This window comes from Notolabrus celidotus, chromosome 23 (genome assembly GCF_009762535.1).
Source record: "Notolabrus celidotus isolate fNotCel1 chromosome 23, fNotCel1.pri, whole genome shotgun sequence".
Taxonomy (NCBI): domain Eukaryota; kingdom Metazoa; phylum Chordata; class Actinopteri; order Labriformes; family Labridae; genus Notolabrus; species Notolabrus celidotus.
In genome coordinates, this window is record NC_048294.1 from 1,660,257 (window position 1) to 1,677,993 (window position 17,737).

Here is a 17,737-nt window from a genome sequence, read left to right on the forward strand (position 1 = left end):
TGAATGATTCAACTTTATTTAAAGAGTTTTTACAATGGAAACAGATGGGAGGATTCTGAATCAGCTTCAAACTCCTTCATCTTTGAAATACTGCAACGTCTGCATACTTCCACCTTCAGACTTCATTTTGACTTTAAACTGTTCATAAATCTTTCTACTATTTCACTTAGAAATTACTTTTTGATGTATTTAAACGTTTCTGAGATTTTACTGTTTAAACAACAGGAAATGTTTTACTCTTTTTGTAAGTAATGTTAATTTCTGTGATATTTTACTCTGTTTTTTTAACATTTCATTTCAGTAGCCCACTACTATAAATACTACTACTATTATTAGTAATATTACTACTACTTTTATAGTTTCTTTTGACTGATCTCTCAAACTCTGAAGATTTCACTAAAGTTTGTTCACTTTACCTTTTTTTTACTCTTAACTTCTTGAGTCTTGAAGAAAAACGTACACACAGTCTGAATAAATGAAACTTTATTTACAGCATGAAGACTTTACAAACAGTACATTTGGACAGCAGATCATTTTAACTGAGTTTGAATGACACCTGATGAGAAGCTGAGTCTTTGACCAACACACTCACTAAACTCTGGACCTGATTAGATCTGCAGATCTACCAGGGTACAACGTGCTCTACAACACAACATTTGTGTCTGGTTGAAAATTTTAAAAAGCAAAAGTCTGATTAACAAGCCCAAGTGAATGCAGCACCAAGTTCCCATCAGGAGGAGAGGAGAGGTGCTGATGTAGTCCCTTCTTATTGTTCCAAAACAGCCGCAGGAGATGGAGGAGAAGTTTGATGCTGAAGTAACGTCTCTGAAAACGTCCACTGATGAGATCACGTAGACAACGATTCTCTGAGGGGCTGCTTTAGAAAACATGGACTGTAGGAGCTGGGGATCAGACCACCAGACCAGGTAGAGGATGACCCGCTCCACCTCTGAGACACAGCGGTCCCTGTTCCATGTTGGACCTCAAACCTTCAACATCTGGAACAATGAAAGCTTCAGCTGAGACTCTGATGTTTTTACATCCTGATCTGGTTCCTTTGGGAAACTCAGATAATACAAGACTGCAGACTTCTTTCTGTTGTAACAAGCAGATTTAAGGACACGCAGAATGATGACATAGAGAGTCAGTAATAATACTGCTGAAACTGGCAGTCCAATGTAGAGACCGATCTTTATCTGACTCTGATCTCCTGGTTCTGGTCTCTCTGTTGGTCTCTGATCTCCTGGTTTTGGTCTCTCTGTTGGTCTCTGATCTTCAGTCTCATGAACAGCTGCTGTAAAGGACAATAATAGAACTGATGACTGTTTCATGTCGTCCTAGATTGAAGATGTTTGTGATTTACTCGACTGACTTTACTCACCAGTCACATTGAGATAACATCGGGCCAAGCTGGAACCAGAGTTAGTGAGCACTTCACACGTGTACCGGCCTGAGTCTTCAGTCCTGAGTGAGGACACATGAAGTCTGATTCGTCCCTCTCTGAGGACGTCTTTGTCAAACTGGACTCGTCCTGAAAACTCTTCATCCTGAGACTCTGAGACCTCGACTCCATCATGGAGATGAAACAGGGTTGGGTCTTTCTGATCGTTGAACATGTCACAGTGGAGATAGAGACGTTGTGTTGAGCTGTCAGGTTTGGGTGTGAAGGTCCACTCCAGTGTGACGTCCTGGTCCTCCTCTGCCTGATAGGAGGTGTGAGCCACGTTCACTACTAATGTTCCTGTAGAGGAGACAGAGAGGGAAAGAGAGGAGCAGAAACACACTGTAACATGTGAGTCTGTAAACAGAGTTTCTAATGGAAGTGTTGAAGTGTTTCAGTGAGTCTCAAAGTGGATCTCCTCTTTTCTCTTTGTGGAGAATAAAGTGAAGGTGGAAACTAACCACAGACACAGCAGCTCAGCGCCATGAGCAGCAGGAACCTGGAGATCATCTTCTCCCTGTCAGAGGAGACACACACACATCAGGTCAAAGGTCACTCCTACAGTCTGTCTGGATCATTCCAACACTCTCTGTGAAGCTGCAGTGACGTGTTTCTGTCACTAGAGGGCGTCAGTGATCAGAGAGATCAGTTTGAGCTGTAGGCTTCAGAGACGCTTCAGGACAACTGAACAAACATTTCACTGAAGACCAAAAATATTTCATTTCATACAAAAACACTGAAACTTTGAAAAAGAGGGACAGTATTATACGACATGTGAAAATATTAAACCATAAACACATTACATGTTGGTATTTTCACTTTTAATATTTGGATCTCTTCTAGGTCTTTGTGGTTGAACACTGAACATGTCGGCTTTATTTCTGACGTCAACAGGAACTTTGTCTCGCTTGAAGCTTTCACCTCCCTCCCACTGCTCCTTCCTCCTTCCTCTGTGCTAACTGCAGAAACTTATATTGAGCCTGTGTCTGTTTTTCCTGTGCCGTTATGAATGAACCTGCTGCTACTGATGCTTTTGATAATTAACTGTTCACTAACTCTAAACTTAGGAGTCATCTGGCAACAAAGAAAAGCAGAAAACTCATTACACTTTATATTTTCAAGGTTTTATTTCAAGTTTAGCGAATATTTTTGTCGACATTTTATACTATAATGTGTGAAACATACTATTTTTAGATAACTTAAAAAAAAAAAACCATTCCTGAAGACATCTCAAGACCCCCCATTTGTGTCTCGCGACCCACCAGGTGGTCCCGACCCGCACTTTGTGAACCCCTGATGTAGAGGACTAGAGAAAATATGAGGCGTTGTTCATTTAATTAAACAGATATTTTATTTGTCATGTCATAAATAAATGTGAAAAAGATCACATATTGCTCTAACTGATAAAAAGTTATTTTTTAAAATTCACACTGTTTTTAAGACGTTTTGGAGCTAAATGTGGAGAAATGATGCTGTTCATTTCAGTGTGAACAACTTTACAAACAGAGTTATAATTTCTTTAGTTCTCTACATGAACCTGACCTGAGAGAGTTTCAGGTACACAAAAGAGGAAGCTTCTGTGGTTAGAACGGAGGAGGAGGGAGCTGGGTTGTGACAGCTTCAAGCAAGACACAGTTCCTGCTGACAGCAGAAACAAAGCTGACATGTTTTCAGTGTTCAACCACAAAGAGCTAGAAGAGCTCAAAATATTAAAAAGTCAAAGTTCAGCAGCTCTAAAGACACTCCACTGAAAATGAAGTGAAAATACCAACATGTAAAGTTTTTATGGTTTAATATTTTTACATGTTAACACATGAACAACTTTATAAACTGCACCACACAAGGACATGAACAAGGCTGCTGATCACATCAACATCTTTACAGTGATATTAAAAACCAGATGTAACACCTGCTCATGAAGCTGATCAACCACTGCTTTCTTAAAGTGCAACAATCAGTCAGATATGGATCACATATCATGTTCAAATAAAGGAGAAAGAAAAGATGTCTCCAAGAAATGTCAGGAAGAAGACACAAACTGATGAGCTTTAGTTGGAGACTGCTTTGATCCTAAAAGAAGAAGAAGACATGAGAGCAGTATGAAGAAAGGGTTACACACTCACCTTGTTACTGTTCTCTCTCTGCTGGAGGAAAACATGACTGAAGAAGAGTGTGGTGACAATCACTGATAAGCTTAGAATTAATGTTTGTCCAGAGTTACTGATTAACCACCTCACTGCATCTGACTGAAGTCATAAATTCACCATGTACTGATATAAAATGGATTTGACTTGAGTTGTTGTAAAGGGCAAAGCTCTTTTACTGCATGTGTCGTTATATTACACAGTAACGGTTTTGCAGAATACTTCCCATGAGGCAAATGAAGCAGTCAACAGCTCCTCCTCTTTGTGTCTGTACAGAGAGATGAGTGGAGGAAGCTCAGCTCTGCTCTAAAGTCAACATTTAGTGTGTCCTTTCTCTCTCCTGTCTCATGGTGATCACTGAGAGCTCCTCACACTCTGTCCTCTCTACACTGCTTCTGATTATTCCTCCTTTCTCTCCTCTCTATCTTTGTTCCTCCTCTCCTCCTGTCTGCTACACATGAGCTAGTTTCAGAGAGGACTTCGATTGTTTCATCTTCAGACATAGAAACTGGTTTGACACTTCAACAGTCAGTCCAGTTTTTGTGTCAGAGCGTCTCTGTTAGGGATTTATTTCAGTCTGATTATTTAGAGGAACACTTCACTCTGTGATAATCTCCACTTGTTTCACTCTCTTCACCAACAACCTAGTGAACAACCTCATGTAGTCAGACTACGAGCAGGAAGTGTTCTGTCATTTAGCTGAATAAAGTGCGCTCAGGTTTTGTGGCTCATCATGGATATAGTTAATCACAGAAAGTTGGTGGGAAGAGACAGAGACACATCAAATCTCTCCTTTTTCACAGCTACTGATTCATAATGAAGACATGAATGTCAGAATGATGAAGTTTTATACTTTCACTTCAGTTCAGGTCCACACAGGTGTGTGAGCAGGTAACCTGATAGCAGCTGTTCTTTGTCCTCTTAAACTCTGTCTGTAAGTTGATGTGAGGCAGAGTCCTGTTTTAGTGTCATCAGCTTTGTTGGTGTAGTAAGAACAAAGACCAGTAGAGGGAGCTCTTTCCTCAAACTTCCAGCTGAGCTCATTCAAACTAACAGGCTGGCTGAAATGTTCCTGCTGATTCCTGCTGACCTTCTACCAACACACACACATTCACTGATCCATGGAGAGGTCACACATTTCAAAGATGAAGCCTTTACCATGGATTATTATCAGCATTGTAAGAATGAGGAGTCTGCTCTGAAGTGCTGAATAGGAGAGCTAGAGTAGACCAAGTATAGACTATAGATGCTCCCTAAAACTGGTCTACTGAAGTCCTATTACTTCATGACATTACAACAGCTTCACTGAGCCAGAGGAGCTGAATAATATCACCCTCAATATATTCACATGTTAATTATGTTGAAATGCTGAGTCAGCGTTTCAACATATTCTTCTTCTATGGTTTTATTATTATTACCTTTTCTTCTGTACGTTTCACAGCCTTCAAACTTTATCTGATTTTTACCATTCAACTTTTATCCTGTTCAGCTTCTTCAGGAGATTGTGTCTATTACCTTTCACATTTCTACTCCATGTACTTTTTGAATGATTCAACTTTATTTAAACAGTTTTTACAATGGAAACAGATGGGAGGATTCTGAATCAGCTTCAAACTCCTTCATCTTTGAAATACTGCAACGTCTGCATACTTCCACCTTCAGACTTCATTTTGACTTTAAACTGTTCATAAATCTTTCTACTATTTCACTTAAAAATTACTTTTTGATGTATTTAAAAGTTACTGAGATTTTACTGTTTAAACAACAGGAAGTGTTTTACTCTTTTTGTAAGTAATGTTAATTTCTGTGATATTTTACTCTGTTTTTTTAACATTTCATTTCAGTAGCCCACTACTATAAATACTACTACTATTATTAGTAATATTACTACTACTTTTATAGTTTCTTTTGACTGATCTCTCAAACTCTGAAGATTTCACTAAAGTTTGTTCACGTTAACCTTTTTTTACTATTAACTTCTTGAGTCTTGAAGAAAAACGTACACACAGTCTGAATAAATGAATCTTTATTTACAGCATGAACACTTTACAAACAGTACATTTTGACAGCAGATAATTTTAACTGAGTTTGAATGACACCTGATGAGAAGCTGAGTCTTTGACCAACACACTCACTAAACTCTGGACCTGATTAGATCTGCAGATCTACCAGGGTACAATGTGCTCCACAACACAACATTTGTGTGTGGTTAAAATTTTCATGAGTGAAAGTCTGATTAACAAGCCCAAATGAATGCAGCACCAAGTCCCATCAGGAGGAGAGGAGAGGTGCTGAGGTAGTCCCTTCTTATTGTTCCAAAACAGCCGCAGGAGATGGAGGAGAAGTTTGATGCTGAAGTAACGTCTCTGAAAACGTCCACTGATGAGATCACGTAGACAACGTTTCTCTGAGGGGCTGCTTTAGAAAACATGGACTGTAGGAGCTGGGGATCAGACCACCAGACCAGATAGAGGATGACCCGCTCCACCTCTGAGCCACAGTCCCTGTTCCATGTTGGACCTCAAACCTTCAACATCTGGAACAATGAAAGCTTCAGCTTCGACTCGGACTCTTTTGCATCCTGATCTGTTCCCCTGGGGAACACTGGTTATACTCGACTGTAGACTTGTTTCTGGTGTAACAAACAGATTTAAAGACATGCAGAATGAAGACACAGAGAGTCAGTGATAATGCTGCTGCCAGTACAACGAAGAAAGCAATCCTTCCCCAACTCTGATCTCCTGGTTCTGGTCTCTCTGTTGGTCTCTGATCTTCAGGCTCATGAACAGCTGCTGTAAAGGACAATAATAGAACTGATGACTGTTTCATGTCGTCCTAGATTGAAGATGTTTGTGATTTACTCGGCTGACTTTACTCACCAGTCACAGTGAGATTACATCGGTCCAAGCTGACACCAGAGTCAGTGAACACTTCACACCTGTACCAGCCTGAGTCTTCAGTCCTGAGTGAGGACACATGAAGTCTGACTCGTCCCTCTCTGAGGACGTCTTTGTCACACTGGACTCGTCCTGAAAACTCTTCATCCTGAGACTCTGGGATCTCGACTCCTTCATGTAGACGAAACAGGTTTGTGTGTTTGTGATCATTGTACATGTCACAGAGGACATAGAGATGTTGTGTTGAGCGGTCAGGTTTGGGTGTGAAGGTCCACTCCAGTGTGACGTCCTGGTCCTCCTCTGCCTGATAGGAGGGTTGAGCCACGTTCACTACTAATGTTCCTGTAGAGGAGACAGAGAGGGAGAGAGAGGAGCAGAAAAACAGTGTAACATGTGAGTCTGTAAACAGAGTTTCTAATGGAAGTGTTGAAGTGTTTCAGTGAGTCTCAAAGTGGATCTCCTCTTTTCTCTTTGTGGAGAATAAAGTGAAGGTGGAAACTAACCACAGACACAGCAGCTCAGCGCCATGAGCAGCAGGAACCTGGAGATCATCTGCTCCCTGTCAGAGGAGACACACACACATCAGGTCAAAGGTCACTCCTACAGTCTGTCTGGATCATTCCAACACTCTCTGTGAAGCTGCAGTGACGTGTTTCTGTCACTAGAGGGCGTCAGTGATCAGAGAGTTGGTATTTTCTCTTTATTTTAAGTGCAGTGTCTTTAGAGCTGCTTAACTTTCACTTTTAATATTTTGGGCTCCTCTAGCTCTTTGTGGAAAACATAAACAGCGGACAACAACTGTCCAAGAAGTGAACTTCAGATTGTGTTGTCACAAGAACTGCTGTCATTCCCCTGCAGCTCTCCTCCTTCCTCTGTGCTGACTGCAGAAACTTGTATTGAGGAAATGAAACTGTCCTCAGCTCGGGGGTTCATGTAGAGACTACAGAAATTATGTGGCGCTGTTTGTAAAATTATGCAAACTGAAATTAACAGCAACTTTTCTCCACATTTAGCTCCAAAACATCTTGAAAACTGTGAATTTTGAAAAGTCACTGTTTTTAAGATGTTTTGGAGCTAAATGTGGAGAAATGATGCTGTTAATATCAGTGTGAACTGCTTTACAAACAGAGCCACATAATCTCTCTAGTCCTCAACATGAAGCCCTCAAAGAAAGTTTCACTTAATCAAGAGGAAACTTCTGTGGGAGAGAGCTGGGAGGTGACAGCTTATTGTGAGAAAGAGTTCACGTTCGCTGCGGAAGTACATGTTTTCAGTGTTCAACCACAAAGAGTTAGAAGAGCTCAACATTTTATAAAGTCAAAGTTCAGCAGCTCTAAAGACACTCCACTGAAAATGAAGTGAAAATACCAACATGTTAAGTTTTTATGGTTTAATATTTTTTACATGTTAACACTAGGGGTGAACGATTTTGGAAAATAATCTGATTGCGATTATTTTCCTTAATATTGTGATTTAATATGCGATTGTTTTTTCAAGCTCCTCTTCTCATGTATTTTTCAACAAACACAAGCAATAACTCAATCTGTATTATAATAAAGAATATCAGATGTATTATACACAAACTGTTCTTTCTCATAGACTTATGTTAAGATCAAGGCAAATGAAGATTTAATATGAAAGACGGTTTATTTAAGAAAAGATAAGATACTCCTTTATTCGTCCCACTACGGGGAAATTCATGGAGTTACAGCAATTTATCTCCTTCAGTTACAGCTGTAAACTTACTAAATACTTTGACTTGCAGTCTTGTGAGCGTTTAACCACAACTACTTAACATTCTGCCAAACAAGAGTTTGAAGTTTAAAGCAGGTTTGGATGTGAAGCAGCAGACTGAAGGTGTTGGAGAGAAGAGGCGCTCAGCGGGCTGAGTAACAGGTCTCTGTTTTTCCCCGCCTCAGGACTGATTCTGACTCGGTTGCTCTCCTGGCTGACACCTAACCACGTTCACATGCTTATTTCTCTTAATAAGAACAAGTTGACAGAAAACCGCAACCTGTGAGTCTAAAATAGGATCCTGTTCAGGTGTCCTGTTGCAGTAAATCCACATGTTGTAGTCTGTTGTTTCACTGACTCTGTGTCTGCAGAGATTATTTATCAGCCTGCTCCACATGTTGATATTCAGCGTGTTGATTATTCTGTACGTCTCAATATGATGGGTTCTTCTGCTGAGGTCATTTTTAAAGATGTCAACAACAAAACAACAAATCCAAACTTAGAGTGGCTGAAGTTGTTTTCTTCATCCCCCTCTCGCACGTGTCTCATTCTTCAGAGAGTTTTGGCCGTCGGTAAACCAGCTGAAAGATGCATCACGGGACCTGCTGCATGCATGTCACGTTAGGTTGAGTCTGTGTGCATGAAACTTTGTTTTTTAATCCCAGCCTTTGAGATTTGAAAATTGCATTCCATTACATCACGATGTCGGTTTGAATTCGATTAATCGTTCAGCCCTAGTGTTAACACATGAACAACTTTATAAACGGCACCATACAAGGACATGAACAAGGCTGCTGATCACATCAACATCTTTACAGTGACATTAAAAACCAGATGTAACACCTGCTCATGAAGCTGATCAACCACTGCTTTCTTAAAGTGCAACAATCAGTCAGATATGGATCACATATCATGTTCAAATAAAGGAGAAAGAAAAGATGTCTCCAAGAAATGTCAGGAAGAAGACACAAACTGATGAGCTTTAGTTGGAGACTGCTTTGATCCTAAAAGAAGAAGAAGACATGAGAGCAGAATGAAGAAAGGGTTACACACTCACCTTGTCACTGTTCTCTCTCTGCTGGAGGACTACATGAGTGAAGAGGAGAGAGGAGGCTGATCTGAATGATCTGGAACTGATAACACCAGTATGGTCCTTTATTGTCATAAAAGTGTCCTTTTTGATCGCGCAGTGGGGTTCCACATCCTCTGTTAGGTTGGCCTCAGCACATTAGACCACACTATATGCAGGAAGTGAAAAAAGACTACCTGCATGTAATTTGACTAAATGTGGTTGTGTGGTCTCACGCTCTGTCTGTGGTAAAGAGAGTTGAACAAGTGAACAATCACAGAGTGAAGTGTTGTTCTAAATAATCAGACTGAAATAAATCCCTAACAGAGACGCTCTGACACAAAAACTGGACTGACTGTTGAAGTGTCAAACTAGTTTCTATGTCTAAATATCCAATCTGAGATTAAACTGTGAATCATGAGTTCATGTTCAAACACTTAACAGATCATGTTTAGTCAGTCAAAAACTGGACTGACTGTTGAAGTGTAAAACTAGTTTCTATGTCTGAAGATGAAACAATCGAAGTCCTCTCTGAAACTAGCTCATGTGTAGCAGACAGGAGGAGAGGAGGAACAAAGATAGAGAGGAGAGAAAGGAGGAATAATCAGAAGCAGTGTAGAGAGGACAGAGTGAGAGGAGCTCTCAGTGATCACCATGAGACAGGAGAGAGAAAGGACACACTAAATGTTGACTTTAGAGCAGAGCTGAGATTCCTCCACTCATCTCTCTGTACAGACACAAAGAGGAGGAACAGTCGACTCTGCTTCATTTGCCTCATGGGAAGTATTCTGAGAAACGGTCACTGTGTAATATAACGACACATGCAGTAAAAGAGCCTCGCCCTTTACAACAACTAAAGTCAAATCCATTTTATATCAGTACATACATGGTGAATTTATGACTTCAGTCAGATTCAGTGAGGTGGTTAATCAGTAACTCTGGACAAACATTAATTCTAAGCTTATCAGTGACTGTCGTCACACTTCTTTTCAGTCATGTAGTCCTCCAGCAGAGAGAGAACTTTAACAAGGTGAGTGTGTAACCCTTTCTTCATTCTGCTCTCATGTCTTCTTCTTTTAGGATCAGAGCAGTCTCCAACTAAAGCTCATCAGTTTGTGTCTTCTTCCTGACATTTCTTGGAGACATCTTTTCTTTCTCCTTTATTTGAACATGTTACGTCGATCACTCTGCAGCTCTGAGGACTCTTTGAGTATCGTATTCTTTGATTTAACATTATGATAAGCAGTGGTGGACAGTAACAGAGTAAATTTACTTGAGTACAGTACGTACATATTTTGAGTATCTGCACTTCACTTGAGTGTTATTATTTGGGGATACTTATTACTTTTGACTCCACTACATTTCTATCAGTGCTCTAGTTACTCACTACTTTAACTTTGAAGTCAGTTCATGAGTTTCCTTCTCTTTTCTGAAATCTGATCCTAAGACAGTAAACTGTGTTTGTGTGGTTCTGTTTGTCTCAGTGGTTTAGTCGTACCTGTATATCATGCGTCTCCACGGTTGAACGTGGAGCAAACACAGATCAGGCAGTTCATGTAGAGGTGGTAATGATGGCTATAATTCTCCACCTTCATCTTCAGTCCGTGTTAGAGGTTTCTGAAATGAAGAATGATACGTATGGTTTGAAATGTTTTCCCTGTTTCCCACTCTGCCCAAACATACAAACATTCACAGTCCAACCTGAGAGAGCGTGTTGAGCTACAGAACATTTGTTTAACTCCAGATGAACATTTCAAACTAAGGTGTCTGTGCTTGGAGTAACTTAGTGTCTGTTTTTATTCCATGGTATAGTTTTTAAATATTTCAGGTAGTGGTTTCTAATTAAACATACAACAGAATGTAATCCTATGTATTCTTGACTGCACTCATGCTTTGTGAAAATACAACATTTAGAGATTTTTTAAGAAATACTTTTAAAAGCAAGTTCTTCAGTACTTTATCTCAAGTAATCATTTGACAGAACAACTTTCACTTGTATTGGAGTAATATTTGACCTGGAGGATCTGTACTTTGACTTAAGTAATGAAGACGTGTACTTTGTCCACCACTGATGAGAGAGAGAGAGAGAGAGAGAGAGAGAGAGAGAGAGAGAGAGAGAGAGAGAGAGAGAGAGAGAGAGAGACCTAAATGTTAAATCTAAATCTAAATGTTCAACGGTAAACCTTGATTTTTAAATCTAAATGTTGCTCCGCGATCCTAAATATTTAGCTGATATTCGGCAGTTTGAATTTGCATATCAGCTAAATATTTAGGATCACAGAGCAACATTAAACATTTATATTTAACATTTACTTTTATCGTTGAACATTGAGATTTATATTTAACATTTAGATGTAGTTTTGGCATTCGGATTTAAATTTTTTTTAACTTAATATATTTTTCATATATTATTAAATGTGATCAAAAAATGTGAATTAAAAATTCACTCTACATTTTTATGACGTTTTGGAGCTAAATGTGGAGAAATATTGCTGTTCTTGTTCAGTTTGCACAACTTCTAATTATAGCACCTCATTGCGTAGTGTGTGTGTTAGGGGCGTTTACACGTCATCTGGATTACTCGTTCACTCATATATAAAGAAGTCCACTCGTCGTCTTCAGTCACGGTGTGCAGCAGAGAGAGAACAGCAACAAGGTAAGCCTGTAACCCTTTCTTCATTCTGCTCTCATGTCTTCTTCTTCTTTTAGGATCAAAGCAGTCTCCAACTAAAGCTCATCAGTTTGTGTCTTCTTCCTGACATTTCTTGGAGACATCTTTTCTTTCTCCTTTATTTGAACATAGAGCGGCTGCACTTCCTTATTCTGGTGTGAGCGACAGAGGTGGAAGCGGAGTTTCCGCGGGAAGAAGAAGCACTGTATTTAAAGTTGTACACACTGAAAATAAACAGCTACAATTCTCAACATTTAGCTCCAAAACGTCTTAAAAACGTAGTGTGAATGTTAAGTCCATTTTTGAAAATCACATTTAGATCTTCTTCACATTTATTTTTGTTGAGAAAAATAGATTTAGGTTACAATCACTGTTAGATCCAAATGCTAAATAAAAATATACATTTAAAATGTCTAATCTAAATTTTGATTGTTAAATCTAATTATAAATGTCAAATGTACATGTTAAATGTTAAATCTAAATGTTAAATGTTGAATATAAATGCTACATCTAAATGTAAAATGTTGCTCTGCGATCCTAAATATGTAAATAATATGCAGAGGTGGGCAGTAACGAGTTACATTTACTCCGTTACATGTACTTGAGTAGTTTTTTCAAAAAATTGTACTTCTGAGAGTATTTGTTTTGCAGAGTACTTTTTGCTCCTACTCAAGTACATTAGTAATCAGTAAGTACTCCTAATCAAGTACACGCTACTTTTACTGTTCCTGTTTCTTACTGCTCAGAATAACCTCTGAATGAACGGAGGAGTAGATCCTCCCCTTCACCTCCACCAACAGCTGAGAGAGAGGCTGCGTTATACCTGTGACCCTTTTGGAGGAACAGGTTTACCCTGTACCAAACTATATAACTTCCAAATGACGAGGAGAAACAGTCACATTATGCGCTGCTTACTCAGTTCTAAAAGGTGGAAATCTTGAGCTTCAACATCGAACAATTAAATCTTAAGAGGTGAGTAATCAGTGAGGTAAACTAAGGATCATACTGGTTAATATTAAATCTTAAATGCATGTTATTATTAGTTATCAGTGAGGTAAACTAAGGATCATACTGGTTAATATTAAATCTTAAAAGCATGTTATAGTTAGTTATCAGTTAGGTAAACTAAGGATCATACTGGTTAATATTAAATATTAAAAGCATGTTATAGTTAGTTATCAGTTAGGTAAACTAAGGATCATACTGGTTAATATTAAATCTTAAATGCATGTTATTATTAGTTATCAGTTAGGTAAACTAAGGATCATACTGGTTAATATTAAATCTTAAATGCATGTTATTATTAGTTATCAGTGAGGTAAACTAAGGATCATACTGGTTAATATTAAATCTTAAAAGCATGTTATAGTTAGTTATCAGTTAGGTAAACTAAGGATCATACTGGTTAATATTAAATATTAAAAGCATGTTATAGTTAGTTATCAGTTAGGTAAACTAAGGATCATACTGGTTAATATTAAATCTTAAATGCATGTTATTATTAGTTATCAGTTAGGTAAACTAAGGATCATACTGGTTAATATTAAATCTTAAATGCATGTTATTATTAGTTATCAGTGAGGTAAACTAAGGATCAAACTGGTTAATATTAAATCTTAAAAGCATGTTAGAAATGTTTTAAAGTAATCTAAAGTAACTGATAAGAGCAGTAAGGTAGCATGCTAACAAAAACAACTTCTGAAGTTCAACAGTCACCTCAGAGAGATTCTTCAGGACTGATTTCATGGCCTTTTTAAACACTAGTGTAAATTTGTATATTAGCTTAATATTTAGGATTGCAGAGATACATTTAACATTTAGATTTAAAAATCAACACTTAGATTATACTTTTCATATTTATATTTTTACTTCATAACATTTAGAGTTAGCATTTATAATGTAGATTTATATCAAGCGTTTAGATTTAACATTGAACGTTTAGATTTAATATTTACATTTAACAATAACAGTTAACATTTAGATTTAAAAATCAACACTTAGATTATACTTTTCATAATCATATTTAACATTTTGAGTTAACATTTAGATTTATATTAATTTAACAGTGAATTTAACTGAAACATATTGGTCACAAATGTGAAAATGACCACAAATATTCCTCTAAATGTGATTTTAAAAAGTGACTTTTCATATTTCCCACTACATAGAGCTACATTTTGAACATTGTTGCTGTTATTTTCAGTGTTCACAACTTTATAAACTGTGCCCCAAGAAGTCCAACACTCTCCACAGAAAACACTTCAGTTAAAGTGAAGGGGATGAATCTGTGCTCAGGACTTCAGTTTCATTCTGCCTCCTTGTTTTGTTCACTATTCCTATGTGAGCTACCTCATTCCTCTGTGTGATTTAATGTGACTTATTATTTGAATTTGTTGTAAATTGTTTATTTGTATCTCCCTGTAGATACCACATTCTTCTCCGGTTAAAGGACCTGATTCTTTCACGGGACGCACACTGTCACAGTGTTTGCCAGCTCTATTCAGCACAACTGTAGAGACCCTGGACCTGTGTTCTACACACTGTTTCAGCATCAACCTGCAGGTCAGTGGTTTGTATGAGGCAGAACACTACAAGTGTTGGAATGATCCAGACAGACTGTAGGAGTGACCTTTGACCTGATGTGTGTGTGTCTCCTCTGACAGGGAGAAGATGATCTCCAGGTTCCTGCTGCTCATGGCGCTGAGCTGCTGTGTCTGTGGTTAGTTTCCACCTTCACTTTATTCTCCACAAAGAGAAAAGAGGAGATCCACTTTGAGACTCACTGAAACACTTCAACACTTCCATTAGAAACTCTGTTTACAGACTCACATGTTACACTGTTTTTCTGCTCCTCTCTTTCCCTCTCTGTCTCCTCTACAGGAACATTAGTAGTGAACGTGGCTCACACCTCCTATCAGGCAGAGGAGAACCAGGACGTCACACTGGAGTGGACCTTCACACCCAAACCTGACAACTTAACACAACATCTCTATGTCCTCTGTGACATGTACAATGATCACAATCACTCAGTCCTGTTTGAGTTTAAAGAAGGAGTCGAGGTCTCAGAGTCTCAGGATGAAGAGTTTTCAGGACGAGTCCAGTGTGACAAAGACGTCCTCAGAGAGGGACGAATCAGACTTCATGTGTCCTCACTCAGGACTGTTGACTCAGGCTGGTACAGGTGTGAAGTGCTCACTAACTCTGGTTCCAGCTGGGCCCGATGTAATCTCACTGTGACTGGTGAGTAAAGTCAGTCGAGTAAATCACAAACATCTTCAATCTAGGACGACATGAAACAGTCATCAGTTCTACTATTGTCCTTTACAGCAGCTGTTCATGAGCCTGAAGATCAGAGACCAACAGAGGGACCAGAACCAGAAGATCAGAGCCGGGGAAGGATCGGCCTCTACGTTGTACTGGCAGTATCAGCTGTTCTCTGTGTTGGTATTTTCATCTTTCGCTCTGCATTTTGCAGAAAACATTTGAACAGAGTCCAGTCGCTGTTTAAGAAAGGGGACCGCTCAGCAGATAATCAGAGGACACATGATCCTGTTCAGGTTTGTTAGTGGTCTGTGTGTGTAGATGTGTAAACATGTTTCGAGCTCTTCAGGGATAATGTATAGTGAACAGGTGAGAGGATGAGCAGGAGGCCTCGTCCTCACCTTGTTGGGATTCTAACCCCTTGTTCATCACACATCCTCCTGATAATTACCTGGAGAGATTTTCAAGACGGAAACAAACTGACTCAAAGTATTGATTCAGGAGGATTTCACTGATTTAAAAAATATTCATTTATAACGCTAAAAAAATACTTCCTCAGATTTAACGGTCGTTGATGTTTCCAGGGCAACGTGTTCTTATTAGCTTCCTTGTTGTTGTTCAGAGCTAATTACACAGTGATGGGCTTTGACCAATCAGAATGAAGTATTTAACACAGCTTGGTAATACAACCAGGTTAATTATTCTATGTATCTGAAGGAATGTATTATTGTTGCTTTATCTAGTAATGTGAATTTCACTATTGACTGAATATTTTGCACTACGTTTTTAACATTTCATTTTTCACAACACTAATGTGAAATACTTTATTCAGTTTGTGAACAGTTTTTATTTGTATGCACTATGATTGGATGTTGCTGGAAGTATGATCAGTTTATATACAGTCTACTTGAATTTTTTAAACGTTTTGATTTTGAATTCACTTTATCATTTATTCATTTTGTTTTTGTTTTATAAGTAAGTGCTCAGATGGTCATTGTTTGTCCAGTAGGGGGCGCTCAGACTGTGAGTGAATGTAAGTATGTAGACATGTTCAGTCAGCCTTGTTGTAGCCATGATATTTATTTGACCTGTGTGTATTTTTCCTCATGTTACATTATTTGAAAGTGTCACTTTACACATTACGGGTTCTCAGTCTGAGGTGAGCTGTCACTTTATGTAGCATGTTCAGAATATGACTGACGTTCAGACTGTGATTTTTGGGGCAGATTGACCCCCATATGTTTGAGGTACAAACATGTCAAGTATTTCCAGGTCGGCCTTGTTGTAGTCATGGTGTGTGTTTGACCTGTGTGTATTTTTCCTCATGTTACATTATTTGAAAATGTCACTTTACACATTACGGGTTCTCACTCTGAGGTGAGCTGTCACTTTATGTAGACCTGTTCAGACTGTGTGTCTGGAGGCGGAGCAGAGACTCTGTGGATCTGATTGTTTGCTGCTGCTGGTTTTCTTCATGTTGACTTTTGTCTGTTTATTTTTATCAGTTTTTAATAAAGAGAAAGTTTAAACTCAGCTGGACTTTGTTATGATCGATACACGTTTCTGAGATTTTACTGTTTAAGCAACGTTAAGTTTTTACTCTTTTCTTAGAAATGTTAATTTCTATGATCAGACATTAATGAGAGGGAATATTCTAATCTACGTTTTTAACATTTTAATTTCAGGAGCCCACTACTTTAAATACTACAACTACTACTATTACTAAAACTATTTATTGGAGATGATGTCTTCTCCCGTGCATGTAAGTGTGTGTTTATGACGACTGCTGGGACACCTCATCCACCCAGGAGCTCCGGTCAGAGAGTTACATAAGGCATTTTTCGACCAGAGGACCCAGGGTCTAAATTTAGTTCAGGGGTAGATAATCTCCCCCCTAAAAAGCCCCTGCTAGGGGGGTAGTACTTTTCAAAGGTCCCAGGACTTTGAGGGGGCGGGGCCTGCAATACTGAACGCGTCTGATTGGTAGATTAACTGCAGTGTTTTTATTCCACCCCCCGTCCACAATAACATCACACACATCTGTGATTCACTTGATTTCTCTTTCTTTCATTAGTTTTTATTTGTTCTATCTTTTTTGTATGTGTGTGTACTTTTCAAAAGAAGAAGCTGTGATTCTCTTGATTTAGCAGCTTGTAACAGTAGTCTTCTCTCAGCCCACCGTGAATGCGTCTCTCCTCCCGGTGTTCCGGTTTTAAAAGTGACCCTGTAAACTGGAGACCTTCAGCTGAACGTGTCAGTGTTTGTGGAGTTTACACAGCTGTTGAAACACAGAGGGAGTTCCTGGGAATGCAAACTAGTTTAGTTTTTATTAAGATTTCAAAATATCCTCATCAGATATTTAAAGATGGTCTAAAGACATTTATGAGGGATGCATCCGGCTGAGAGTCTCCAGTGAACAGGGTCGCTGTTTGAACCAAAACACCGGCCGATCTCTGCGATCACGGCTTTTTGAGTTCAAAAGGATTTTAAAGCTGTGTTGAAACGTCTTTGCTACTCGCG

The 17,737-nt window shown here is 38.8% G+C and overlaps 3 protein-coding genes across 6 annotated transcripts; 1 reads left to right on the forward strand and 2 right to left on the reverse strand.

Moving 5' to 3' along the window:
* Positions 1-466: 466 nt before the first annotated feature.
* On the reverse strand, positions 467-9,295 carry LOC117807624. The gene is made up of 4 exons (XM_034676964.1): positions 9,274-9,295; positions 1,903-1,958; positions 1,382-1,741; positions 467-1,294 (listed from the first exon to the last, which is right to left on the reverse strand). The coding sequence occupies exons 2-4, from the start codon at positions 1,949-1,951 to the stop codon at positions 984-986; spliced, it is 720 nt and encodes a 239-aa protein (XP_034532855.1). The 5' UTR covers positions 1,952-1,958; positions 9,274-9,295; the 3' UTR covers positions 467-983.
* On the reverse strand, positions 5,595-11,943 carry LOC117807626. Of its 2 annotated transcripts, none has more exons than XM_034676970.1 (4): positions 11,851-11,943; positions 6,986-7,041; positions 6,465-6,824; positions 5,595-6,374 (listed from the first exon to the last, which is right to left on the reverse strand). In XM_034676970.1, the coding sequence occupies exons 2-4, from the start codon at positions 7,032-7,034 to the stop codon at positions 6,139-6,141; spliced, it is 645 nt and encodes a 214-aa protein (XP_034532861.1). In that variant the 5' UTR covers positions 7,035-7,041; positions 11,851-11,943; the 3' UTR covers positions 5,595-6,138. The 2 variants fall into 2 exon arrangements, with proteins under 2 accessions (XP_034532861.1, XP_034532860.1); XM_034676969.1 differs by having other exon boundaries at positions 5,595-6,377; positions 11,851-11,937.
* Positions 10,259-16,749, forward strand: LOC117807625. 3 transcript variants are annotated; one of them, XM_034676965.1, is made up of 5 exons: positions 10,259-10,315; positions 14,381-14,518; positions 14,620-14,675; positions 14,837-15,196; positions 15,284-16,749. In XM_034676965.1, the coding sequence occupies exons 3-5, from the start codon at positions 14,627-14,629 to the stop codon at positions 15,520-15,522; spliced, it is 648 nt and encodes a 215-aa protein (XP_034532856.1). In that variant the 5' UTR covers positions 10,259-10,315; positions 14,381-14,518; positions 14,620-14,626; the 3' UTR covers positions 15,523-16,749. The 3 variants fall into 3 exon arrangements, with proteins under 3 accessions (XP_034532856.1, XP_034532858.1, XP_034532857.1); XM_034676967.1 differs by having other exon boundaries at positions 15,287-16,749; XM_034676966.1 differs by lacking the exon at positions 10,259-10,315 and adding an exon at positions 11,883-11,941.
* The last annotated feature ends 988 nt before the right edge of the window (positions 16,750-17,737 follow it).

Coding starts and splice junctions, on each gene's coding strand:
- LOC117807624 (XM_034676964.1), bottom strand. CDS start 1,951: ATGATCTCCAGGTTCCTGCTGCTCATGGCGCTGAGCTGCTGTGTCTGT. Junction 1,742..1,902: donor GCTGAGCTGCTGTGTCTGTG/GTTAGTTTCCAC, acceptor TCTCCTCTACAG/GAACATTAGTAGTGAACGTG. Junction 1,295..1,381: donor ATGTTATCTCAATGTGACTG/GTGAGTAAAGTC, acceptor TGTCCTTTACAG/CAGCTGTTCATGAGACTGAA.
- LOC117807625 (XM_034676965.1), top strand. CDS start 14,627: ATGATCTCCAGGTTCCTGCTGCTCATGGCGCTGAGCTGCTGTGTCTGT. Junction 14,676..14,836: donor GCTGAGCTGCTGTGTCTGTG/GTTAGTTTCCAC, acceptor TCTCCTCTACAG/GAACATTAGTAGTGAACGTG. Junction 15,197..15,283: donor ATGTAATCTCACTGTGACTG/GTGAGTAAAGTC, acceptor TGTCCTTTACAG/CAGCTGTTCATGAGCCTGAA.
- LOC117807626 (XM_034676969.1), bottom strand. CDS start 7,034: ATGATCTCCAGGTTCCTGCTGCTCATGGCGCTGAGCTGCTGTGTCTGT. Junction 6,825..6,985: donor GCTGAGCTGCTGTGTCTGTG/GTTAGTTTCCAC, acceptor TCTCCTCTACAG/GAACATTAGTAGTGAACGTG. Junction 6,378..6,464: donor ATGTAATCTCACTGTGACTG/GTGAGTAAAGTC, acceptor TGTCCTTTACAG/CAGCTGTTCATGAGCCTGAA.